The 27,261-nt window shown below is 36.5% G+C and overlaps 3 protein-coding genes across 3 annotated transcripts; 1 reads left to right on the forward strand and 2 right to left on the reverse strand.

Moving 5' to 3' along the window:
• Positions 1–460: 460 nt before the first annotated feature.
• Positions 461–962, reverse strand: LOC124372080. The gene is made up of 2 exons (XM_046830447.1): positions 952–962; positions 461–860 (listed from the first exon to the last, which is right to left on the reverse strand). Exons 1-2 carry the CDS (start codon positions 960–962, stop codon positions 461–463), a joined length of 411 nt encoding a protein of 136 aa, XP_046686403.1.
• Positions 963–9,309: 8,347 nt separating this feature from the next.
• Positions 9,310–12,805, reverse strand: LOC124372082. Its single transcript, XM_046830448.1, has 3 exons — positions 12,560–12,805; positions 12,085–12,215; positions 9,310–9,993 (listed from the first exon to the last, which is right to left on the reverse strand). Exons 1-3 carry the CDS (start codon positions 12,795–12,797, stop codon positions 9,310–9,312), a joined length of 1,053 nt encoding a protein of 350 aa, XP_046686404.1. The 5' UTR covers positions 12,798–12,805.
• LOC124372079 lies at positions 9,987–11,046 on the forward strand. The gene has a single exon (XM_046830446.1). It carries the CDS (start codon positions 10,127–10,129, stop codon positions 10,976–10,978), a length of 852 nt encoding a protein of 283 aa, XP_046686402.1. The 5' UTR covers positions 9,987–10,126; the 3' UTR covers positions 10,979–11,046.
• Positions 12,806–27,261: the final 14,456 nt, after the last annotated feature.

Below are 27,261 nucleotides of genomic sequence, written 5' to 3' on the forward strand. Positions count from 1 at the left end.
CATACATTGTGATGGAAGTTTGCAGGGTTCTGAATAATGCACTGAGAGACTACATACAAGTAAGTAATACAGTTTATTAAGCAGTAAATTTAAATTTACAACACTTTTATAAAAAAACTGTACTTTGGGAACATGATTGTTTTAGAATGAACAATATTAATATGCTTGTAACATTTTCAAAAATGGTTTAAAACAAACTAACGAAAGTGAATTAAACAAACTAAAAATAATCTACATAATGATTCCCCCAAAAGATAACTTGTAACAAGCCCTATTTTATAAACTATTGTTCATTGTCATTTTAAATACTAGCCATTACAGAGTAGTTAAAACTTCTGAATAGTTATCCACAAAGCCATTTATAAATGTTTCTATAGGGTTGTTGGCAGGTGGACTGTATACTTGTTGCAATGGAAGTTGAGGTGAAGGACTAGGAGTAGACATTCGGCTTGCGCTGGATTCACCGCTCTGTTGCATAGGGAGAACGTGTGTAAACAGTGTCAACCTCGATTTCTGTCTCGTATATCAATGTACTAATCTTGTGCATCAAATAATTACGGTTACGGTCATCAAACTTTCGGAGCTTTGTCGCAATATGCTCTCCAAATGTTGAACATTCATCACGAGTTGTTTTTGTCGCATTATCCATGATTTTGTACGCCTGAGCAAGCCGGGGGTCGTCAATGGCCGTTCTCCTTCGCTTTTTGGGTTGCGGTGGTACAAATCTGTTTTGACTTGATGTTAAAGCAGGCGATGCTGTTGCCGTGCTTTGATTCCCAGATGGTACAACAGGTTCAGATTGATTAGATTCTTCCTCCTCATCTTCATCAGGATCATTTTCAGGCTGTTCGACAAAAAACCTGGGGGAAAAAGAAAATTGATATAAAACCAATTTCGCTATAACAATTTTTTTACTTATAACTGACTATAACACCGGCTGTTATATAGCACCTTAATGTCATTTGTTACAGCTGCCGAGCTCACAACAAGAATGGAATGGAATGGGTATGAAAAGGAGTTTGAAGAAACGTGGAATTTCCCACACTGTTTGGCAGCAGTAGATGGCAAACACATCGAAATCCAAGCACCTTGGGATACCGGAAGCGAATACTACAATTACAAGTCTTTCTTCAGTATCGTTCTGTTTGCGCTGGTGGATGCAAACTACAATTTTATGTTTGCTGACGTCGGTGCTCAGGGACGTATATCTGATGGTGGTATATTTAAAAACTGTGCATTGTGGAAAAAGATTGAGGGGAAAACTTTGAACGCACCGCAACCAAAGACACTTCCAGGGCGTGAAAAACGTGTTCCTTACGTTTTTTTAGGAGATGAAGCGTTTGCTCTGCATGAAAACGTTTTGAAACCCTACTCTGGAGTCTCAGAAAATGGATCCAAAGAAAGGATTTTCAACTATCGTTTATCACGAGCTCGGCGAGTCACAGAAAATAGTTTTGGGATTCTTTCAGCTGTATTCAGAGTTTTAAGAAAACCGATGCTGTTGGAGGCAGAAAAGGTTAGAGATGTGGTGCTTACAACTCTCTTTTTGCACAATTTCCTCAGGAGGAGCGAAACATCCCGGGACATCTACACTCCTCCCGGTACTTTTGACATCGAGCTACCGAATGACACTGTCATTGAGGGGAACTGGAGAAAAGAAATCCTCGGTACAGCACTTCGTGGTATGATAAAGAAAGCCCGTAAAAGTTCTGAAGTTGCAAAGGCAGTTCGCAATGAATTTGCGGAGTACTTTGTTACAACAGGACAAGTCTCGTGGCAAGAAAGTTACGCATAAACCTAAACCAAAACCTTTCAGCCAAGGGTTGCTCTACACTATGAATCATATTGGCATTTGAAGCCGGTTATTTTTAGAGACTACAAGAAAATATGTGTTAATGTTTTGTAATTGTGCATCATATGACGTGTGTTAACAGTATGTAGCCGAACTGCCATAACAGCCCATGTTAATTTAAGCGATTTCAAGTAAATTGTGCTCGGATACCCTTTGAAATACTATTTTTGCATTTGCAGACATTTATATATGTGGTTTGATCGTGAAAAATAAAAAAATAACATTGTTAAATCTAGAATTGAAGTTATTTTTATAATTAAGTTTCTACTTAAAGAGATTGCCAATAGGCTATTTTTTAATACCTTTCCTTTTTGTCTCATTTAAAACTGTTTCATTTTGTTAAAGGTTTATACAGAGATAATTGTGTAGATATTACTCGTAATTGATGAAGTTAAAATTACATATCAATATTTGTTTACTTTTATTCTTAGATTAAATCACCACCACCGATAGGCTATAACAGTGGAAACATCATTCTACAAATGATAATATTACTGCATTGTAAAACATGTATACATTTAGATTAATAAACATATACTTACACTTTCTGTGTCCAAAGTATTGGTTGGTGTATCCTTCGGTACTTTGGGATTATACCGACCACACCCAGACATGAATCGTTATTTCACATTTCGTTTCTACTGATTACTAGATTAGCGTAGAACAATATTTCGTCAATATAAAACAGGAATTGTCTTATCGCAAACACCTCCCCATCCTCAGACAGAGGTCAAAGTCGAGCGTCTAGTAGATAACGTGATTGCAGAGTCTCGCCGCCCGTTCAGCTGGTGCCAACGAACTATACTACTGGAACGCGCGCTGGGCTACAGAACCGGGCCGAAATCCGGGGTTGCGTCTGACGTTTGCAGGCGCTCGGAGTGGGCAAGAACACGCTCCGCGTACAAGCAGGCTATGCAGTTTTGCTTTCGCGGCATTTTAAATCGCCCTGTAGCCTCTAATATGATTAAATTTTACAACATAATTTTCTAACATCTGTTGTTACACAGCGTTTTTTCTTAAGCATTTGAGGTGTATGTTAAATTACTATAAACAATAACCTGTAATCGTTATCAAATTACCGTAGGCTACGACAGTAACTAACACAACAGGAACCAGATATAGTCTAGGTAAAATAGTAGGCTACATGTTTTCTTATTACTTGTGGTATATTTCAATTCATGTCACAAACAATTCACAAACATGATAAACTTAGTCTAAGTGTTGGAAAACAAAATCATTTTATTAAGTTTTTGTCTTATGCCCAAGTTAGATTTCTTCGTCACATGCAAGGTTTTTTGTTTTGCAATGTGATGAGATATTATTTTCAAAAACAATTGAGTTACAGATTTTATTAACAATAATTCATGGCTTCCAGTAAATTCATCGTTACTTAAATGTCCTTTGAATACACTACCTGTTAAATGGTTACAAACTCTCATTGTTAAATTTACAGTAGTCAAATTAGTCTCAGATAGCTTGAGCAAATAGGCATATTTAACAACCTTTAATACATCCTCACTTGATCTGATTAATTTGCCCTTAGATTTAAAATCAGTAAGGCGTGTATATGTTCTAAGATCAGAATCATTAGCATGGAGTACATAACAACAATCTTTACATTTGATTTGTTTCTCCATTCGTCTAACAATGACTCCACAGATATAATACAAGATTTCATCCTTAAAACTAGAGTCATCATAATTTTCCATTACACATATGGCGCTCTCAATTTCACTCTCGTCATCTATGTCATCTACAACACATAAACCATGGCCTAACTCAAGAAGGCCTAAGTGTGAGTTGGGGTCAAACTCAAGACAGTTGGAATTTTCAGATGCCCTGACACTGTTCCTAAACATTAGTTGCCTTACTGCCCAAGTAAACTGTTTTGTATTAGGATTGTCATTATTCCCACCCCTACTTCTAATACAGGAGAAAAATAATTCCAGGTGGTCTTGACTAAATTTGTATGACAACAAGTATTTAAAATCCTCTAAAACTAACAATCTGTCTCTTAAAATACAAAAACTCTTAATATTACTTAGAAAACCTAAAGCGAACGTCTTCCTTGCATGATTTAAAATTGATTGTCCTCCAATTTTAAGTTTTGACAAATAGTTGTCTGCTTTTTTAAGCATTAAATCATCATTTGCTTTGTTTTCTAGTTTCATCGGGCCCTTGTAGCCTCTTCCAAATGGATCCCTACTGTTCATAAAATCGAAAAGATTGTCAACTATTCTTAAAAATTCTACAGTTGCTAGACAATCTGAATCTGAGAACTGTGGATGTTCTTTAATGTTCAAATATTGTAAAGCGTCTGCTACGCTGGAACTAATAGTCTGTGCAGCTACCTTTACATTCATTTTTCTATTTTTGTAGAAAACATGTTTGTCTGATAATTTGTTACACATTTTCAGACCTAGCTTGTTCTGTAAATTATTAAGATCCTCTATATACTTAAAACAAATTCTCCCTGACTCGGAGTCTATAACCTTTATGTCCGCTAGTGCATTTCTTGCTAGTTTTAACATGTGTGGAGGATCCAAAATGGCACAAATATCGTAATTCATAGTATCGAGTTTGAAAAATGGCGCTTCAGGGAACTTACAACCTAAATGTTTCAATGCGCTAAGATTCGTGCTGGTTCCGTCAAAGGTCACGCTCTGTACATTAACGCCCACTTCACTTAGTTTAACTATAGCCACTTTAATTAGCTGCGACAGAAAAACTGATGAAGTTTTATTTACATAAAAATACCCTACGATACATTTAAAGTGGCCTCTCAAAGAAACAATTTGAAATACTAAAGCTTCTGTAGCAATCTCCTCGTTGTTGTCTATTTTGAATCCTCCAACATCTACATATCCTACATTTTTCCCTAGTTGCTCGTCATAAACTATCTGCTTTCTAATGCTCATGGAATCGAATACCAAACTTACATTTCTTAGGTGCTCCTGTTCCTTAACATTATGTCTTAAATACATGAATACCTCCTCCAAAAACCCTGGACAACAATTAAATTTTGAAATCCATTTTCTTAATGTGGCAGGATGTGGTAAAATTAAATTTGAAGCCCGCAAGTATCTATAAGCTTTTGGTGAATAAAAATATAGTGTTAAGGCAAACTCCTTAACACTTTCTGTGAAAGTATGTTTGTTTTTACTTTTTCCTTTGTTTTTCAGGCTACTCAACAATAACTCGAAAGGCAACCCTGTAAAGTTGTTTTCTACAATTTCGATTAACGAATCTGGTGCTTTAAATTTGTTTTTCAAATTTGAAATCAATTCTTTCATTGACCTTAATTTACAGTCCCTTCTTTTTAATTTTTGCTTTAGAGCTTTAACCTTCCGGCGCAATAGCACTTTTCTGGGAGATAGAGATGTGGATGGTGATGCAGTTTTCCGCTTATCCTAGAATCATTAGCATTGAATTAATTACAACAATTAAAATTATCGTAATTATCATTCGTGAATTTATTAAAATTATTAACCCAAACTTATTAAAAAAAAACATTTGTATAAGAACCCCACTCCAATTCATGAGACATTTTTATCTAGCCGCATCCTCTAAAAAAAACCTTTTACGTGATGTCCGTGTCTATGTCTACCAACGAACTATACTACAGCTTACCGGTGTTTGATGTAGGCCAACTGTTGATTTTTGCTCGTTTGGTGTGGAAACTGACTGGTCGTGTTCCAACGGCAGCAGCAGAACCTCAAAAAATACAACAAAAATGCTGTTAGATTAACCTGCGTTGAATATAGCCCTATCGCAGCAAAATTGCAGACAATAAAAACAATAGAACATTATAACTGAGGTTTGCGGCAACAAGGCTGGCTTAAAATTTGTTTATAGTTTTATATCAAATAAAAAATACTTACAATAGTATTAATAGAATAATAACAATTTAATATAATGATTTTATGTTTTTTAACACTGTGCAGGGGAGCAAAGTAGTTTTTACGTTCTTTTAAAAATTATGTTTATCATATTACACATTTGCTTTTTGATTCTGACAACACAAATAATTATGTTAAACTTACCGATGACATAGACGTGTTGGCTTCAAATCGAAGATCTGCACTAGGTGGCTGAATAGGTACGGGTAACTTCTTTTTGATGACAACCCTCCTCTGTTTTTTTGGCGGTGGTTGGATATTTGATGGAAAGTCAAACAATGTCGGAATTGCTTCATTTTTTAGTCTTTTCTTAGTTGTGTTTGGTAAAACTAAATGAAAATCGTCTTCTTTGAAATGTTTACCACACAGAACAGTATGTTTTGTTGGTTTGAATTTCTTTCTTTTCAATGCAATAATCCATTTTTTTAAAAGTTTGTCATCATCCAACGGAAAGCTAAAACATAAAAAGTCTGTATAATTTACTGAAAAAATCAAAACATAACAATAATTCTGAAGTACATAAAACAAATGTTTTAGTTTCGTACTGGATTGGAATTTGGTGCATAGTGTAAAAAGGCTAAAATCTACTTTAAGAATAGATAGGCTAACTTGGAACAACTCTCTTGAGTAATTGGATTTTTAAATTGTTTACAGAAATATCAAATTATAGTTTTAAAAATATAAAAATATATTTTTGACTAGCGGATAATCAGTCTTACACATAATTATTTATTTATATACCATCAACAGTCGTACTTACTGAACTATTTCTGTTAGGTCCTAATAATCTTGCAAGTTTATGAAACAAGTATAAAATACAACATATCATGTTACAATTTATAATTGCTAAATGTATTACTATGGTTAAAAATGTTAAGTCCTTACTTGTGAAAAGAAGTGTTGCAGCCTTTACTCCATCTCGAAGTACAGTTGTACGCAGCACAACTCTTTACCATTGTTAAAAAGCATCTCGAATATAAAACAAATTTGTAACTCTTAAACACCTATTAAAACGATTAAAATAATAATTGACTTTAAAACGATTAAAAATAACAATTGACCTTCTCGTAGCAGACGTTGAGACAGACTGAAGTAAAGTATGTCCAATGATGAGTTCGTGTTGTGACATGAAAAGTTCATGTTGTGACATGTAAAAGCGGGTTACCTGTGTAGTCGATTAGTGCGGTTGAGTTCTTGCCCACTCCGAGCGCCTGCAAGTCTATGGATACTCCCGCAGCACACGGCTGTGTGTGCCCGGAAAACATAGTACAGGGCTTATGGACAGCGCGCGCGTTCCAGTAGTATAGTTCGTTGGCTGGTGCATCGCTTTGTTGTACTTCCGTGTTTTACCTCTACATTTCTCCAAACACAAAAATTCAACAAAAACAAAACATTTACCAAACTAAACTTTTTATTAAAAAAACACTCAAAACTTGTTTTTATTCTTGATCACATTCCGCCACCCAAAATGCGAGTGCCTCCGGCCATCAGCGCGGGCTTCGGCAGCACCTTCGGTGCTGCCCCGCGCTGATGTCGACGAAAGAAAAACATCCCTCGAGATAGTACCTATCAGTAAAATATCAAATTCTAGAGGGGCTAATCAGAAATATAAATTGAATTGTAATGGAAAGGCAATGATGTACCGTGCAAATCACGTGATGCCGCGCGGCCTGCCGTAATCAGGATTCTCAAGAAAGATAAGATAACAGCGACAACAATACCGATCACAATACCTGGAAATGCTTGTAAGTTTGTAATTTTGTAATTGAAGAGTTGTTTTTTCGTTCTATCATGTTTGTTTCTATAAAATTTCTATTTTTGTGTTCTTCATACTGGTGTGGTCGGTATAATCCCAAAGTACCTATCCTTCTCCTTCAGAAATGCAAATAGCTTGTAGGCAAACCAAGTGCTCACATATAACTGGTCACGTCCTGGAAGTAAACGATGTCATGTCAGTACTGCGGCTATTTCCTCCATGAGTAAAAAAAATAAGATAATTTTAGTAGCCTAACAAAGTATTTTTTAATTAAAAAAATAGTCACAATTTCTTGCTCGCATGAAATAGTTGAAAAATCAATCATAGAATTTGGTTTTTAAAGACTGCTTTCGTGCAAACTGCATGTACTCATTACAAAAAATCTGAAATTTCTAATTTAATCACGTGTTTTACATTAACAATTAAGTACAGTTAAGGATATATAATGTGGGCCTATTCAGTTGTTAAAAGGTATAATTATTTCTTTAGAAATGTTAGTAGTACTGACTAAAAGAAAAAAATATACCTGTATCCATCGGGTTTCGACGGGGCTACAGAAAGTGTAAAATTAATTATGCACAGACTCACCTGAACCAGTGGAATTTTTTGTCTTCTTTTCCTTTGCTTTTTCTCGCCGGAAGGATGAGAGCAGGGATGACATTTTCGATTTCGCCTCTCCATGATCACAACCCACCTCACTGGCAATTTCACGCCAGGCGTCACTTTTGTTATTTTTTAATATGGTATTTATTGTCTTTTGGGTCCCATAACTCCGTTCGAACTCGATAAGCATTCACCAGAGTCTCGATGCATTCACGACTCCATTCAAAAGCCAATTTGATCAAACACAGGTAGTGACAGTTCGAGCCGAAACGACGCGCAGCAACAACTGAGCAAATGCCCGTCCACACTGAGCGCGCAAGGGCGAACAAACTTCAAAGATGTTCGTCAAAATACCGCCATCAGTCGGATCGTGTTGGCGAATGTTCGCGAGTACGCGAAGCTGCGCGGTTCGCCGTCCACACCAAGTGCGCCGCTCGGCGCGCACATGTTTTGCGCAGCGCGGCGCAGCTCTGCGCGTTCGGTGTGGACGTACCTTTAAGCCCCATTTACACTGCCCAAACATCCCCGAGCATCGAGCATTCGTGATCGTAGCTCGCCGGTTTTCAACGAGCACGAACGCAAACGAGCCCTCTATTTACACTGCTCGAGCATTTGTGTCGATCAGTTTCTCGTGAGCGTTTGCAGTGAATATTGATGATGGCACCCGGACTGTCAAAACTTGCGGTTTCCGCTGCGGCCGTCCTCATCCTGTTACAGGAGGAAACGCGAGGAAGGAAAAGGCGACGCGTGTGGGAGTCTTCATTTTTGAAAAAGAGGAACCACACTATTTTGCTGAGAGATTTGAAAGAAGACCACGGAGGGCTCTTCGAAAACTTCAGCCGAATGTCGTTAGACGATTTCGCCATCATATTGGGAAGGATAGAAGGGAAAATTGCCAAAACCGACACCAACTTCCGAGAGTGCGTTCCTGCATCAGTCCGGTTGGCGATAACTCTTCGATTTTTAGCAAGTAGTGACTCGTACGGTAGCCTCATGTATCTCTTCAGGGTTTCAAAGCCTACAATTTCTTTACTTGTTCCTGAAGTCTGTCGGGCCATCGTAGAAGCACTACAGGAGTATGTCAAGGTAAGAACAAAAATGTATAATATAATTTTATTTTTGGAAATATATATATTTGGAATAAGTACATGAAAAACGTTGAACGGAACTATTGAATAAAGTGCAAACGTGTAAATATTTTAACAGAACGAGGAAAAGAATGTTCCTGCTTCTGAGGGTACCCCAGTTCCAGGATCCGAGGCAAATACGGAGGCGAGCGGATCTGCATCATCACTGCTTGATTGATGTGAATGGTCTGTGGTGGGGGGTTGAGGTTCTAGATGGTGGTATGTAGGAAGAGAGGACAGAGGTGAAGTAGAGTCCCCACTGTACTCTGGTGTAGTCTGTTGTGGATGTAGTAAAATAGCCGGAGAAGGTGGGCCAGAATTCGCTGACGAAAACGTAGTAGCAGGGGACGGAGAGGCTGAATAATTCGGCGAAACTGATGAGATAAACCGGCGATTTTGATGAGGAAGTTCGTCATAGCGGCCCATGTCGGCTTCGAAAAGAATGTTGTTGACGTGGTGCTGGACAAACGCTTGTGTCCTCTTGGAGTAAGATTTTAATTTCATCGCAACATGCTCACCATACACATCACAAACATCACGCCTCACAGCATTATGCAGTATGCCGACCACCTCGTCAACTTGAGACCGTGGAGAGGCTGGCGTTCTTTTGCGCTTCATTGGAGTAGGCTTTGCAAAACCCAGTGCCGTTTGACTGGAAGCCGATCGTATCTCTTGAGATTGCTGATGAGGGAGGGTTTGAGTAATTTGGGAAGCAGATTCACTTGTATTGTCGTCCTCTTCCTGAATGAGCTCAACCTTAAAAATGAAGAAATGAATTAGCAAATTAACTAAAATACTTGAGGGTTTTATTACAAACTATTGGTTCCGCTATAAAAATTTAATTGTAGTTATTTAATAGTGTGTAGGTATATAATTTAATTTTGACGCTATGGGTGTACGTAATAAGAAATATTGTTCATTTCAGATGCCCGAAAATGAAGAACAGTGGCTATGCGAATCCAAGAAATTTGAAGAGAAGTGGGACTTCCCCCATGCTGTTGGAGCCATCGACGGAAAGCATGTAGCAATACAATGTCCGCCCAAAAGCGGGAGCGAATACTTCAACTACAAGTCCTTTTTCAGTTTTGTATTATTTGCGCTTGTCGACGCTGATTATAACTTCATGTTTGTGGATGTTGGATGTCAAGGCAGGATTTCAGATGGTGGAGTTTTCAAAAATTCTCAGTTGTACGACAATATTGAAAAGGGCAACTTGAAACTTCCCCCACCATCTCCACTGCCGAATTCGAGTATCCCCAGCCCGTACGTCATTTTGGGGGACGATGCTTTTGCATTGAGTGACAGTTTGATGAAACCGTACTCTGGTTATCATCCACAAGGGTCCCCAGAAAGAATTTACAATTACCGATTGAGCCGGGCCAGAAGGGTGGTAGAGAATGCTTTTGGCATTTTAGCTTCTGTGTTTCGTGTGCTAAGGAAACCTTTGCTTTTGGAAACTGAGAACGCCAAGTGGGTTGTAATGGCCTGCGTTTACCTCCACAATTTTCTACGTAGAAGTGCAAGTTCGTCACGTCTATATTGCCCAGTGGGTGCTTTGGATACCGAGGAAAATGGAGAGGTTACACCTGGTACCTGGAGAAATGAGGTGGCTCCGGCATCCCTTCTTGGTTTGAAAAAAGTACCCAGGAGATCAAATTCTACTGCTAAAGATATCCGCGAGGCCTTTGCAACATACTTCATGACAAATGGAGCCGTATCATGGCAAAACGATTACGCATGATAGCATTCTGATTGCGCCTAAACCTCAAGTTATCAACACTGAAGATAGCCCTAAGGATAGTTATAGTAAAGTCTTGAAGTCAAGTACAAGAAACAGGGTTATTTATGGATCTTTGGAATCAAAGGGCAGCGTTCCTTTGAAGACTGTTAAGAGAATGTTCTAGTTATTTCTATCTGGCTTGGTGTGCAGTAAATTCTTTATGTTTGAACCAGAGTAAAACCCAAAATCTTATGTTTAGTTTAAGAAATGATGTTGCCATATATAATATTAAATTTCTTGGTGTTTATGTACAGTCTAATATTAAATGGAATGTTCATATTGAAATGTTATGTAAAAAGATGGCAAGAGGAATTTTTATGTTGTGTAGGTTAAGATCAATTGTTAATAGAGAAGTGTTAATAGCTGTTTATTATGCCCACATACATAGCCATTTAACCTATGGAATTTTAGTATGGGGTAATGATGGGAATGTAAAAAGGGTACTTGTATTACAAAAAAAGGCTGTGAGAGTTATATGTCAGGTGGGGAATAGAACTCACTGTAAACCATATTTTAGACAGCTTAAGATTTTAACTGTTTATTCTATTTTTATATTGGAATGTTTGTTGTATGTAAAAACTCATTTAAATTCTGTGCCAACTAATAGTTCTGTACATGGTTATTTCACAAGAAACTGTAATATGCTTAGATTAGATAAGTACAACTATCATTCCACTAAATCAAACTTTTTAGAAATAGGCAAAAAACTGTATAATTTGTTACCAAACCATATCCAACAACTTAGCTTAAGACCTTTTAAATTGAAAATTAAATGTTTGTTGTTGGATTTCTGCTGTTACAATATTGAAGAGTTTGTTAGTTTGATAAGTCAGGTAGATAGACTTAGTAATTAGTCAAATAATCATTAAGCCTAAGCATGACGTTGTGTCGCATTTGTGAAAATGTTTACCACAATAAATTTTCTGATTCTGATTTATTACCTATTTATTGTACTACCTAGGAGGCATATTATACCTGAATCTATTAGGAGGCATTTCAAGCTTAAGTACATAAAAATGAATCTCTAATAAGCCATGCAGGTAAAAAAGTGTAATTCGTGAGCTTACCTGTGAATCATTCTCCTTTGAAGCGTTTTGTGAAGTACATGAGTTGATGGTTTCCTTGCACTTGTTCTTATCCTTCAAAAACCCAAAAGCTTCGTAAGCAAACCATTTGCTCCTGTAGATCTCGTCTGCACCTGATAAAAAATAGGTACATTTAATTATCAATTCGTTGAACCGAAAACATAGGTGTACTGTTCAGAGAACAATGCACCGTCTGGCTGCAAATCACAACATCTTATTTCCATTCCACCTTTTATTTTCTATATTATAATAACGATAATAAAGATACTTAACTTTTTATATATTAAGAGATGATCACCTTCTATTTTTATTATTATTTATGATTTCTTGAAAATAATATTGTCAATTGGTGTATTCAAAGTGTATGAAATTGGTTGAAAGATTTATGAATTTGGTTGAAAAAATTATGAATTTCACCGGAAAAAGCTATAAATTTGCTAGAAGAAGGCTGACTTACCTTTTCCAGTCCCTTTTGAAGTTTCTTCCTTGTTCTTCTCCCTCCTGAAGGAAGCCAACAAGGAGGTTATTTTGCTTTTGACGGTGTCGTATGTCGTCTCCAACTGCGTCGCTATAGCTTCCCAAGCGTCATTTTTTTTAATTTTGTTGAAGTACAGCTTGTGGTTCGGCTGCCACAGCTCTGGGTGCCCCTCATAAAGAGAAACTAAAAGGAGGCACTTTTCATTCTCCCACTCCATGCTGCTTTCACGAAACATTACTACTCAGAATAAACTAAAGAAGGAATTCCACACTCGAAATGGGAGACGTGTGAACTCGACAGCCAGTAGGCAAGAACAGAATTCGGTGAACGCTGTTCGAAGAAACCCGAGGTGTTTACACTGAGCGAGCGGCGAACGAGCATCCCTTTGATGATTCGCCGGAAAACCGACATCGGGCGGATCAGGCTCGAGCACGAACGAGCATTCGATTCGACCTTGCTCGGCTCGCCGAAACTGTTTACACTGCCTGAGCCTCGAACGAATGATCGTTCGTCACTCCTGTTTGCGACGAATGCTCGGGCAGTGTAAACGGGGCTTTAGACAGGTTGTCCGCTCAGCTCGCGCAGCCCGCGTCATAGGCCTCTGTGGTTGCTACGTCAAGCCGCATCCCCACTATGCCGATAGAGGCCGTATGGCAAAGCCAACCGGCTTTGCGGAATGGCACAGCTGCTGTCGGCTTGTGTACCGTTGCCATCCGGCATGGCACTGCCCAGACATCAGTACCCATTGTCACACACTGCTGAGATGTCTTCTGATGATGTGTTGTTAACACCTGCGTTAGTTATTATTGTGGGTGCGGTTGAACGACCCAAGTTACCACGGAGGTTTTGGATTCGCCACAGTTTCAAAAGCCGTAATAGGTATAGTGATAGTGACCTAGTTAATGATTTAATATTAGATGATGTTGACATATTAAACTTAGAGTACAGAGTTGATGCTGGCTTTAGGAATTGTTTCCGAATGACATCAACAGATTTTGAAAATTTACTGAGAAAGATTGGACCACAAATAGCAAAGGAAAACACAACATTTAGACCAGCAATACCCCCTCATGAACGACTGGCTTTCACACTACGATTTCTTGCCACCGGAGATTCATATCATACTCTAATGTACATATTTAAAATATCAAAACAGGTCATAAGCAGAACCGTACCAGAAGTCTGTGAAGCATTGATAACTGCTTTCAAGGAATATATAAAGGTAAATATTAAATAAAGTTAGTAGCAGCCTCGTGAACTGCGAATCTGCCGGCTGTGTAAATCAACAATTAAGTTTCATCAGTAAATGTGATAAATGTCAAAGTCAAAAGATTCTTTATTCATAAACTGTACAAATAATACAGAGAATAGTGTCATGAGCATCATTTGCGTACAGCATACTATAAAATACAAATATAAAATATGTTCACATACACAAACATCTTCCTAAACATTTTTTGTTTTTAAGAAATTAACAAATTCTTCGATATTGTATACACAAATATCACATAAAATAGATCTAATTTCATTTTTAAAATGTTTTACATTGAGCGATTTAACATTGTATGGTAGCATATTATAAAGCCTGAGACCAAACTCACAAAAACTGTTTATAGTTGTTTGAAAATTACACTGATTTACTCTAAAGAAATTGTTTTGTCTGGTAAAATGACTATGAATAGAATTATTTGTAGGAATTGTATCTAAATTAGTTTTGATATATAATAAACAGTCTAAAATGTATAGAGAAATATTAGTTAAAATACCAAGTTGCTTAAACAATGGCTTACATTGCGTCCTACTACTGACATTAAACATTACTCTAACTGCTCTCTTCTGTAATAAAAATAGTCTTCTTACATTACCAAAATGCCCCCACACAATAATTCCGTAAGATAAATGACTTTGAATATGGGCAAAGTAAACAGCTTTCAACACATCTACGCTTACAAAAGATTTAAGTTTTCTAAGCATAAAAATACCTTTAGAAACCTTTTTACGTAGAGTTTCAACGTGAATGTTCCACTTAACATTAGATTGCACGAACAGGCTTAAAAACTTAACACTGTCCTCATTTCTTGTTTTAAAGCTGAATTCAATACTCCTGAGTTTTGTCATTATTCAAACATAGTGAGTTGGCAGCTGTCCAATCTTCGATTATGGAGTTAGAAGTCAGAAGGAGGTGATTAGCTACACTAGAATATTTGCAATTAATTTGAACAGTTAAATCATCAGCATACATGTAGGCACTTACATAATCATTTGTAAAGGCTGATGATAGATCATTGATGTAAATTATAAACATGGTAGGCCCCAAAATTGAGCCCTGCGGGACCCCTAGCTGTAGAGATAAATAAGAAGAAAAATTATTATTATAGTAGACTGACTGATGCCTTTCTGATAGGTAAGATCTAATTAAGTTCAAAGCAGATTTATCGAAACCATAATATTTTAACTTATCTAATAATATACTATGTGATATAGTATCGAAGGCCTTCGACATGTCATAGAAATTACATAAAACCTTATTTTTTACATATAGGCCATTCATACAATTTTTCATAAATTTAACAATAGCATTACATGTGCCTCTATTAGGCCTAAATCCAAACTGATCATCAGAAAATAGCTTATGTTTTTTTCAAAATAGCCACCTATTTTTCTATTCAACAACAATTGAAACACCTTTCCAATAACAGGTATTATGGACACTGGTCGATAGTTACAATAATCAGTTTTTACACCTTTTTTAAACAAAGGAACTACTTTTGATAACTTCAAATGTAAAGGGAACACTGAGTTATCAATACATTGATTAAACAAATAGGCCATAACCTCTGCAATATACGTTGTAGCAAGTTTTAATATTTGTGAATTAAGACAATATACATCTAAACTAACACTATTACTAAGAGAGAGGATGGCACTATATACCTCATCTACACTTACATTACCAATAGAAAAAAACATCACAGCCTTGGTATGACTTATCTTATTAAGATAGTATGTAACATCATGATGAGACCCAGGTATATTCTGTACAATAGATTCAACATTATTTAAAAAGAAATAATTGAACTCATCACATTTTAATCCAAGTTTCTGTGTATCACATATAGGCCTTTCATTCGTACTCATGCCATCCTTAATAACAGACCATATGGCTTTAGGTTTATTATTGGCCTGAATAACTCTTTTGCAATAATATGCTTTTTTAGCCGATGAAATTTCATGTCTGCAAATTATTGTTAGTTGTTTATACGATTCTCTATAGCGTGCTTGACCAGTGTCTTTAAACAGGTTGTAGATAGTAATGGTCAGTTTACATTAGCATGTAGAAGTGGCGTCACTAGCCGCGCCAGTTGGTAGTGTCGCGCCACTTTGGGTTTACACACATTTGAGTGGAAACCTAGCTCGCCACTGTAATGGCGTCAGTTCAGTTCTGGTATTGTTCTGTGACGAGTAAAAATGTCTGATTATATAGAAAATATTCGGAGTGCGGTAGCAACATCGATTTCCGTGTTGGGTGAGGAGTTAGCTGATGAAGCAAACGAAATATTGTTGCGGTTACGACCTAGAAAACCTAGATCGTGTTGGACAAGAAAATTGATTAGTAGAAGGACAAACCTTGGTGCATCAAAACTTCTGGTAGAACTTGCAACCGAAGATGTAGACAGCTTCAGAAACCACCTAAGAATGTCGGAGTTGAAGTTTGAAGAGCTGCTAAAACACGTTGCTCCTCGTATTCAGAAATTAAATACAAGGATGAGAATGGCTTTACCTGCTAAAATAAAGTTGCAAATTACCTTGAGGTATTTGGCTACAGGTGACTCGTTCTCTTCTTTGCAGTACCTGTATCGTGTTCCAAAGTGCACAATTTCTAAGTTTGTACCTGAAGTGTTGAAGCTATATTCGAGGCTCTAATTGAATACTTAAAAGTAAGTGTTTAGTAATAATACAATGTAAGGGGTAAAATTTAAACTAAATGAGGTTATTGAAACTGTACTTTATTTATTTTTATACAATACAAAAATCTACTGAAAAAGGAATATTGAAAAACGAAATAAACTCAAAACGTCATACGTTTATAACATACTAAGGGCTTCACTTAAGACATCTTTTGCGCCAAGTTCAATTGAATCTTCATGATTTGGAGACACCATGGAAGAGGATGTAGTTAAGGTGTCTTCCCATTGGTAGTGTGACATGGAATTACCGCGAGCAACGGTCATCTCTCGTTCATAAGGCACGTTTGTATTTTTTGCATTAATGCCAAAGCATTTATCTCGGGAAGCTTTTTTGGCTGACTGGCAATAAACTGGCCGAACAATTCATACTCGCACATATCTTTTTTACGTTCAGGTGCAAGAACCTTATCTGAAATGTCCTTCAGTTGTTGTACTGAGTTTTGTATTTTTCCTAGGCGTTCACCAGCTACTTTTCTTGATATCGGTTTGGCGTAAGGAATTTGCTTAGAAGCACTTGAGGGCTTCTCACGTATAATACGACCAGTAGAAGTAGATGGAATAGATGAAGAAGGAATATCTTGAACATCTTCAAAGATAGTTTCTTCATCTTTGTCTGCATCATCTTGCTGAACTTGAGTGCTTGATTGCTCCTGAAAATAAAACCTGAGATGTACCGTACAGACGAACTTTTAGTAACATTACGTGAAGTAAAAAAAAGTAGAATCTACTTCATCTATTATTGTTGTATTGTTCGAACAATAGACCAAGTAGATTCCACTTTTTATTAACTCCACCCAATTGATATATAATATGTCAATAAATGCAAGTGTTTTTTTTTCATACTACCTACTCTTACTTATATAATAAGATTGTGTAAGGCCGTAATAATTAAATGAACGGTTATTTTTAGGGTCCTACTTCAGAAGAGGAATGGCAAGAAATTATGCAAGGATTTTCAAGTAGATGGAATTTTCCACGATGTTGCGGAAGCATCGATGGTAAACATGTCTCTATACGATGCCCAAGCAATCCTGGCTCGGACTTCTACAACTACAAAGGTTCATTTAGTACTTGTACAATACTTTTCGCAGTTGTTAATGACGCTTATTGCTTCACCTACATAGACATTGGAACAAACGGACGTGTATCAGATGGTGGAGTGTGGGCAAAAAGTGGACTTCAAGAAGCCATAGACAACAAAAAATTAAAGTTACCAGCTAATGCTTTGTTTGTTGCTGATGACGCATTCCCCTTAAGGGAGTACATTATGAAGCCATATAATACTCGATCTGGTCCTTTGACTATAAAACAAGAGGTTTTCAATTATCGTCTATCTAGGGCTCGACGCATAGTTGAAAATGCATTTGGAATTCTTGCAGCCAGGTTTCGTATATTTGAGAAGGCCATTCCGCTAAGCCCAGACAAAGTAGACTCATTAGTGAAAGCAAGTGTAGCAATACATAACTGGCTGCGAATAACAAGTCCTGGTGTGTATTTTTACAGGGGATGTGTTGATGAAGAAAACATAGACACGGGTGAAATAGTACCTGGCTCATGGCGTCAAGCAGTACAAAATGAAGGATTGGTTAGTGTGAAAGATAGATCACAACCTCGAAACCCAACAAAGGCAGCAAAGCAGGTTAGGGATAAACTCAGATTGGTTTATGGGGGAAGGGAGTGTTCCTTGGCTACTGCAGTTCGTAAATGATAAGGCTGTTTGAAAAACTCATAACGTTCTTATGTTAACAACTACTGTAATTTAATAAACAAAAATAAAAGTTTGATACAATTGTGATTATTTTTAGTTGTTTCATTGGTAAAAGTTTAGTTTAGCTACTTCTATTATTTTTTTAAAGTTTTTCACCAAAAATCTGTAAAAGTTTTATGGTTTTAAATAAATTTGTATGAAAATTAATTTCCTTTAATAGTACTAATGACATGTTGGCGTACATACCTGAGAAAGTCCTATTGATTGGCTCCCTCGAGATTGGACAAACACCTCCAATTATTCGATCCATTGTTGAAAACCATCTCAGCGTCGGAACGTATACATCATCGAGGCCTGCCCCTGAGACTTTGCTTTTATAGATCTTAGTCAGCTCGTTGCTGTATGTGTTGCGAAGAACGCGTATTTTATCTTAAGCCTTTTTGACTGTGAACTCTCGTTTCTCCACACCACGTACAATTTCTTCCCATTCGTGTTCTTTTGCATTTCTGTCTTTGTATTCGTCTACTTTATAGTCCCATCAGCAACGGTACAGCTCATACAACTCTAGAAATTTTTCAATTTCGGACAATTTCCATTTCTCCTCTCTCTTCTTGCTTTCCTTTACTTTTCTTCACTAATACTTTCGGCCTATCTTCACTTTCATCACTATTCTTCTCAACTCTTTCATTATATTCTTCCCCTAAGGTTCCTGCACTGTCATATTCTACGTAATCTGCCATAACTCAACAAAAACCACTATACTGCTCGAAATGTTTTTACTGAATTTTCCTTGAGCTACACAACACATAGTGGCTTGAACTGGCACTCCAATGTGACTGGCAACCACGTGTAGTTGTTTACACGTTCCACTGCAGGTGGCGCGCCATTTCAACTGGAGCGCCACTGTCTAGTGACACCACTAATATATGTCGCAACAAATATTGATGGCGTCAGCTCGAATGATGCGCCATTTCACATCTCCACTAAAAGTGGCGCGCCATTTCAGGTTTACACGCTCCATTTTTCTCGCCACTTGATAGCCAGTAAAAGTGACGCCACTTGCTAATGTACATGCTAATGTAAACCTAGCTTAAGGCATTGTTCTTTGAGATCAGAAAGATTCTGGGTATACCACCTAGGCCTCAGAGGCTTATTCCTTTTATTACTCACAAACTTAGTTGGAAAAACCGTGTCTACAATGTTCAAGAATACACTACAAAAAATATTAAAACTTGTCATTTACTGTACCCAGAGTATACAGAGCAAACCAGTTTATTTTTCTAAGTAAGGTTGTAAAATATAGAACATTAATTTCGTCAATAGGTCTTGTCAAGTGAGAGCGTTTACAAGTATTTCACTGTATATTATCTTTGGTGTTCAGTTGCGTTTGTAAAATAACCGAATAATGATCTGATACAACCGTTGGCTCAACACATGCAGACACTATCCTGTCTTGGTGAATTGTGGTGGCAATATTATCAATGCAGGTACCCATATTACCAAATAAACTAGGTCTGGTAACATCCGCCACAGTATACACTAAGTTAAAACTCATTAACAGGTTAACATTTAGGTTGATGAAACCCTAAATTATACTCTGTAACAAACATTTTGTTGTACATAGAGAGTTTTACAGGGGCAGTTGATGTTTCCTTACAATTTTTCAAGATATAGGTCATACAATAAATTTCGAAATGCTTAAATTACAAATATTTTTTTTTTTGTTCTATACCTACAATAATGTGATTCAACTTTTGGTATGCTTTCAATGTGTTCCCGAGCAAAATTAGGGTTACCTGTAGGTAGGAGTTCTAGTAGGAGTTCTCCGACTACAGTTTGATTTACCTCTTTTATCTGGCTGAGGTGTATTTGTTTCTCGGTTTTTAGTCAAATGTACATTGTACACGGGTTTTCTGAGAAATGTCCAGCGTGGCAAGATAAAAACTCTTACAGACCTGAATCTTCTGTCCTTTTACATTGAAATAATATTTGAAGAATATGCTCTTTTTTATCTGTAGTAGATCTCTTAGGTCTTGATGTTAGAACTCTGTCGGTTGATGCAATTATAAAATGTCTTTTTTCATTAAATGGTAAAGTATAGTAAGACGTATGAAGTTCCACTCGTTCACTATTTGAAATTTTGGTACTGCATTTAAACTTACACTTGAAGCAGTCTTTATGATTTTTCACAGCCTTGGCTCTAACAGCCCTACCTCTCCGACTGATGTAAGACTCGCCCGATTGGTGTTTCTGTTTTCTGACATTGCACTTCCATATTTTTGGGTCTGCGAAAACCTTCTTTGGTTTTTTCTTAGGTGTGTAAAGCGTCAAAACTGTTACTTGCAGGTAGGGTCACATCACTGAAAAAAATAAAAAAATGGTTAACACAAAAGAATAGGCCTAATTTTATAGAAACACATGGATGATTTGTCATAATTATGTGGATTGATGTTCCATAAAACTTTTACTAGTAATGAATAAATTACCTATCTAAAACCTTGCAGCCCCAATAAAAATTAGTATCAAACTTACTAAAAAATACATTCTGTCAAATATGCATTCAGTATTAATAATAATTTTGTTACCTTGGTATTGCAATTTCAGTAGGAATTAGAGCTTCTGAAAACTGGATTTCTGCCTCCTTTTCATATAAATCCATTTGTAAATTTGACTCATCTGTGAATTTTTTTGTAGGAGGATTATTATAACAAAGTTTTTTCTCGCATCGCATGTTTGAAGACATCTTTTTCTCTTGCTGAAAATAAAATCACTAATCAGAATAGAGTATTTTATAGCTAATGTTTTGGAGCTATGTTGACAAAAGAAGAAATTATCTACAAACGAATCGAGTAATTAAATGTAGGCATAAGCTATTACAGTCAGTGTTTACATGATATTTAAGTTTTAAACCCCGTATTTATAATCATAAAAATAAGTTGTTCTGTATGATAGCCTACTTGATCTATCTAATATCATAACCCAATGAAATTATGAGCCCAGGCCTATTATCTTTTGACAATGATTACAGTTTTTTTTAATATTTTTTACATTGGCCAGACAAAAAGAAAAACAAATTTTACGCTATATTTATCATTATTAATAGGTCAAAAGTATAAAACACAATCTTACCTGCGTGTGGATAAAAATAAGAACCCCTCATCTGAGTCCTCTGATGTTATTGGAGGTACATAGTCATCCTCTGAGTTTTCACCAAATAGATCACTTATACTGCTTGTATCAGACATATCATCATTCATTTTAAGTACTAAAATACTGAAATAAGTCTCTTAATATCAATAATTCGCTGACAACTGTTTAGACTAATGAGTTAAAACCACTACAAACATAACCTCTTATTACCACAACAACATAACCTTAATAATCATCCTCTTCCTAATATGAACAGCTGTGATGCAACCAAAATTATTCACTTGGAACCTTGTCATACCAGCAAAAAAACAATTTTTTTCGTGCAGATAGAACTTTGTCACAGTCGTAAATCTGTCATAATTTGACATAGAGGAATAAAAACCGGAGTAACACATAGAGAAACATAAACTGAGTTATGTTGTGTGAAAACCTCAATTTTAGCAAAAATGTCAGTTAGAACCTTGTCAACCAAGGTAGCGAAATATAGATCTATTATCACTATCAACCAACAAATCAACATTGAAGTCACCACATAGCATAACAGACGCATTAGACTTATTTCTAAGACATACAACATTCAATACAATAAACAAACATTCAATAAACATATCAAAATTATTACTATTAGGTACACGGTAAACCTCCAAACAAATAACATTGACTTCATGAGTGAGGACTGCAGCAACCTCACAAACATGGGAAATCGAAAGTTCAACAAGATACAGGAGTTCATCAAATGTCAACTCCTCCGCAATATAAATAGCAGTACCACCTCTAGGCCTACCTGAAGACGGTCTACTGTAGACACTTGTCAGTTTAAAACCAGACAACACCACATTATGTAGGTCGTCTCGAGTAAGCCAGTGTTCACAGACGCCAACAACAGCAATATTAAACTTTCTCAGTATTAAACTAATTTCATCGGTCTTGTCCACGATCCCTTTTACGTTTCAGTGCATAATTGAAAATGCCTGATATTAAATCTAAGTCTGAATTCCCGATGATTTGGACGGGATTAAAAAATGTTCCCTCGCCTCACTAATAGTCTCAGCAGGCTTGTTCACAAAAGAAGACTTTTGATATTTGAACCGGTTCACATAGATTCCCATCAAAAAAAATCTGCATCAGACACTGTTTTCCAAAGGGACAGAGGAACACCTGCCTTAAAAGAACTATATCCTGGCAACCTGTTCTTCAGTTTGGTTACCTCACACTTTCACTGACATATTGTCTTATGTCTTCACTTTCCGCATTTTCTGGAAAACATGAAACAAAAATATGTCTAAGTTTTTCAACTGCCTTAAGTTTTTGATTATTAACTACCGCACGGCCCGTCAGAAATTTGTTGTTCCTGTTCATAACATTTCGCTGAGGTTGTGTGGGATTGCGTTTTCTGTGTTTTACCTCAACAAACCCACTATTGACAGCCTCATTTTCAAAGTACGTGAGAGCAGAAGTATCGTCTGCTTCAGAATGCAAAACGGACGGCGATTGGAGTTTTACATGCAGCCTTGCTTTCCTTTCCTTACTCCTGAGGCTTGTAGGCACAACTGCCTTCTCGATTCCGTCAATCCCAGCCAATTCACTGCCTTCAGAGGTATTGGGCGGCAGCACTGAATTATTTCGGTCTTGAGAACGACAATCGAAATTGACTGCTGAAGTCAAATAACTCGCGCTACAAGAAGTTACGCAAGAACTCACGTTGTTAGATCGAATCTACGGAGAGGCGGTACCCCTATCTTTGTAATGTTAACATAGGTACCATTATCTCAGAAACTAATGGACCAATCAACCTAAATTTTTTTATACAACATATATAGGTATTTAAGCAACTACTGAGTTTTTTTTGGTGCTTGTATCTTAAAAAATAAATTTTTTATGATTTTTTTTTCAAACCCATATTGAAATATCAAACTTGGAATTTAGAATATTTTTTTTAGGTACCTAATTATAATAGGAGGCATCTCAAAAAAACTCAGTAGGTGCCAAAATACCTATATAAATGTGTGTAAAAGTTTCAAGTTGATTGTCCAAGTAGTTTCTGAGAAACGTGTACCTTTGTGTGCAAAAACTGTAAAAAAGTAAATTTGCGGGAAATCGCAAAAAACGAATATAATGACCTATTTAGCTATGTTATATAATATTTTTACCTATATATGATATGTAATTGGTTTTTATAATTAAATGTGATCTTTATATTAATAGAATAGGCTATATATGCTTTTAATATTTAGAATTATCTATATTGGAAAATTTGTATATCAAAAGTAACGCGATGCGGGTTAGGCCTATAGTCATAACGGAGTGAAAGATAATACAAAAAAAATTAATTAGGCTATATTATTTCAAACATTTTTGAGTTTAGAATACATTTATAAGAGAAATAACAGAGAAAATTATGAAATAGAACTTATACCCAGCCACAAATAGAGTAAACAATAACAAAAATTATAGAAAAAAACATGCAATTTATTTACCGTAGCATTAGTGCATTCCTGGATCATATGCAGGCTCCTCTTCAAAATCCTCCTCAATCCTTCTTTTTAAATTCCTGGTTTGTCTCCTTGCTTGTCTTTGAAAGTCACTTATCGCACAATTTGCTCGTCGCACTCGCTCGTAGTCAAAACTTTTCATTGCGTCAATTGTCCTCTTGCAAGGTTCAATGCCTACTGCTCTAAGCATTTTGCATTTTGCTATGTTGCCATCATTAAAAGTAGAAATAGCATCATAAGCACCAAACTCAAGTGTGTTCAATGTCACAAAATCTTTTTTTGGCACTCTAGACCAGATGACATTATTGATGCTTTCATTGACATTCTGCGTCTTACCGTGTAAACATTTTCGAAGAAGGTCAGGATTTGCTAAAGCCTGAAAGATTGGTTTCAAGGCTAACATTATAGCTGAAGGAATGCTGTTCTTATGAGAATATGGCTCTTTAGTGTGCTTTGCCTTGTTGTATTTACACCATGTATTTTCTCCTGACGGGCAAAGGCCATGCTGAGGATTGTCGTCCGTCGAAAGTTTATGAAAATATATGGCCCAAACCGCTGCCTTCATGTTCTGTAGGTTATCAGTATTTTTCCTAATAGCATTTCCATAATAGGTTTGCAATTGATCAATTATGCCATCTGTTAGTCTATTCTTTCCACCTAGTTTGCCGCCATCAGAAAGTGTTACGCCTTTTGAGTCTCTTTTTAGTTTCCTTAGCCTAGACCCCATTCTCTTTTGAATATGGCCTATACACTCCAGTTTCTGTATTTCCACTTCACCATAAGGTTTACTGTCTGCAATAGTTTTGAAACTATTTGTATCTCCATCACCTAAATACTCTAAGTACCTAACATTATACTTATTTACTGATCGGTGAAAAATAGCTAAGGCTCCAGCTGACTCCATACCTCCGCTCGAGCCTTGATAATTTGCCGAACAAATAGCCTCATGTTGTTGTTTGTCCAAACAATTACAAAATTTAGATAACACTTCTATGTCCATAACTTTTCCTGTGTCAACACTTGTACAAGTAACAATTCCGTTTAGAGAGCTAAAGCCACGCCGTTGCCAAGTGCCATCAATACCTACTTTTAAGTCGCGTTCGTTCTTACCTAAGGTTTTATTTTCCTCAACAGCCTCATCCACAGCAGTTTTCATGGATTCATCCATTACCTGTTTAGCCTTGTCTTTTAAAAATTTATTATATCGAAACGGTTTTGTTGGAGGTTGCGGAAGATTCATTACGCCACATAACATTTTGCCTGCAGCCATACCTTTCCCGATAGACCTCAGTCCATACACTAGTCTAATATTTACATCAAATAGAGTCTTTTTTTCTAAATTAATATTCCTAGAACTATTAAATTTATGTACATATTTACAATGGCAACAATAAATCTCCATCTCAAAAGCCAGGCCAAAATGTTGAGCAGCACGCACTTGTAAACCACTTTTCTTGCAATTTTTACAAAGTGATGAACTAAAAAGTTGATCTGATAAAATTTGCATGTTAATAATTTCATTGTCATAGTTTTCATCACAATTAAACATCTCATACTTATCTATGTTTATTTTCTTTGAAGAGCTTGACTGAGATTGTGTTGACATTTCAGGCCTAGGGGTAGACTCATCTTTTGACATCTCATTAGGGTTAGGACTGGCTGGTTTTCTTTTCCTACCACCAACTCCTTTACGGGGTTTAGCATAACTACTTTTAACACGAGGCATATTTTATACATAAACAATCTTGTTAGCAATAATAAATATAAATTACTAACTAACACTCACTATATCACTTCACAAAGCACCAAAACACTAAGCAAAACAATAAACAAACAGTATAAAGTCAGAAGCAGAACTCAAAGCTGATGAAATAGAAGTTAGTTCAGGCCTGCCAACACAACAAAAGCAAATTATAGCACACAAAAATAAAAGGTCATATGTATAATAGTACATGTGTGAATAAACGCAAGCGCTGTCACAAATTTCTTCCTGAAACATGATGTAAGCATATTTTAAAACTTTTTTTTCTGTAGGTTTACAATTTTCAAATATACATGTATTATATATCATTGTGTGCAGAAAAAGCCGCTTAACATTTTAAAAAAATAAAAAAAAATGTGAAAAAAATATTTTTCTGGGGTACCGCCTCCCCTTAAATCGTCCAATATTTAGAACTTATTCTACTTCATTGTCATTAATAGTGGTAACTTCTCTGTAGTAAGTATGATACACTTCTGGCACATACTTCAATAAACAGAAATTTGATCATTCAAAATTTTAATGAATTCAAAACATTTACAAACACTATAATTTTCGTTTTCCTTAGCACTACCGTTCACAACAGGTGGCGTATTTACGACACAGTCACGTTTGTCCAGCTGCTGCTTATAGTTTTCACACATAAAATTCGATTTTTTCGCCTTTAGAATATGAATATTCACTTTTAGATTTGCCTGCACACTCAAAGTGGAACCACTTGTTACAGATTCCTTCACATAAAATGCCACCAGAATTATCAGTGACCTTTTTAGGGGAAGCTCCACAATTCGGATTCTTGTTAGTTGGCGCCATCTTGACCATCCCAATTATACTGGTAACATATTCCAATATGTTTCTGGTATTGCAGGTTTAATAGTACAGATCTTTTTTCATGACTGTAACAATACCATTAAGATTCGTAGTTCACGTGACTGAAATGTATTTGTATGGTTAGGAATTAATTATATATTTGTGTATTTAAACTTTGTAATAATTTTTACAAAAAAAGAAAAACCACACACTTTACTGAAAGAAATGCAAGATTCTATCAATATCTTTACTCGTGTCTTCAGAGTAATTTGATTCCGCCTCACTCGGTGAATGTGACACTAACGGGGATGTAGGTGACGCCAATTGATTAATTTGCCAACATGGGCGCCCGGTGCTGGTGGAAGCTGGTTCTTCGTATGTGCCAGTAGATCTGCGAAAACTATCTGCGTCATGTTGTGAAGGGTATTGTTGGCAATGAGGTTGACCGTACATTCTGGGGGAGTCAAACTTACCCATTTCAGCATCAAACAACGTGTTGCATATTAAATGCTGGACCATAGCCTGTGCTCTAGGGTTTGATAATTTCCTGATTTTATTAGCAACGTGTTCGACGAATACTGAACAGTCATCTCTGATAGTATTATGGGTTGCTTTCGCTTGAATTTCTCTCATTACAGCTATGGCTTCTTTGAAAATCGGTGTGTTTGCTTGCCGGCTCCTTGCATAACCACTGTTTGGACGTTTAAATGAGGTATTGGTTGATTTTTCACTACCTACTGTAGTTTCTCCTGCAATTTCTTCGGACTGTTGGTTACCTCCTTCTAATTCTTTAT

The sequence above is a fragment of the Homalodisca vitripennis genome, unplaced genomic scaffold (genome assembly GCF_021130785.1).
Source record: "Homalodisca vitripennis isolate AUS2020 unplaced genomic scaffold, UT_GWSS_2.1 ScUCBcl_2491;HRSCAF=7316, whole genome shotgun sequence".
Taxonomy (NCBI): Eukaryota; Metazoa; Arthropoda; class Insecta; order Hemiptera; family Cicadellidae; genus Homalodisca; species Homalodisca vitripennis.

Bases quoted from the DNA above. Each gene is read 5' to 3' on its own strand.
- LOC124372079 (XM_046830446.1), top strand. From the start codon at position 10,127: ATGGGTGTACGTAATAAGAAATATTGTTCATTTCAGATGCCCGAAAAT.
- LOC124372082 (XM_046830448.1), bottom strand. From the start codon at position 12,797: ATGGAGTGGGAGAATGAAAAGTGCCTCCTTTTAGTTTCTCTTTATGAG. The intron at 12,216-12,559 runs GTAAGTCAGCCT...ATTTTTTATCAG, and splicing joins TTCAAAAGGGACTGGAAAAG to GTGCAGACGAGATCTACAGG. The intron at 9,994-12,084 runs GTAAGCTCACGA...TTCATTTTTAAG, and splicing joins CAAAGGAGAATGATTCACAG to GTTGAGCTCATTCAGGAAGA.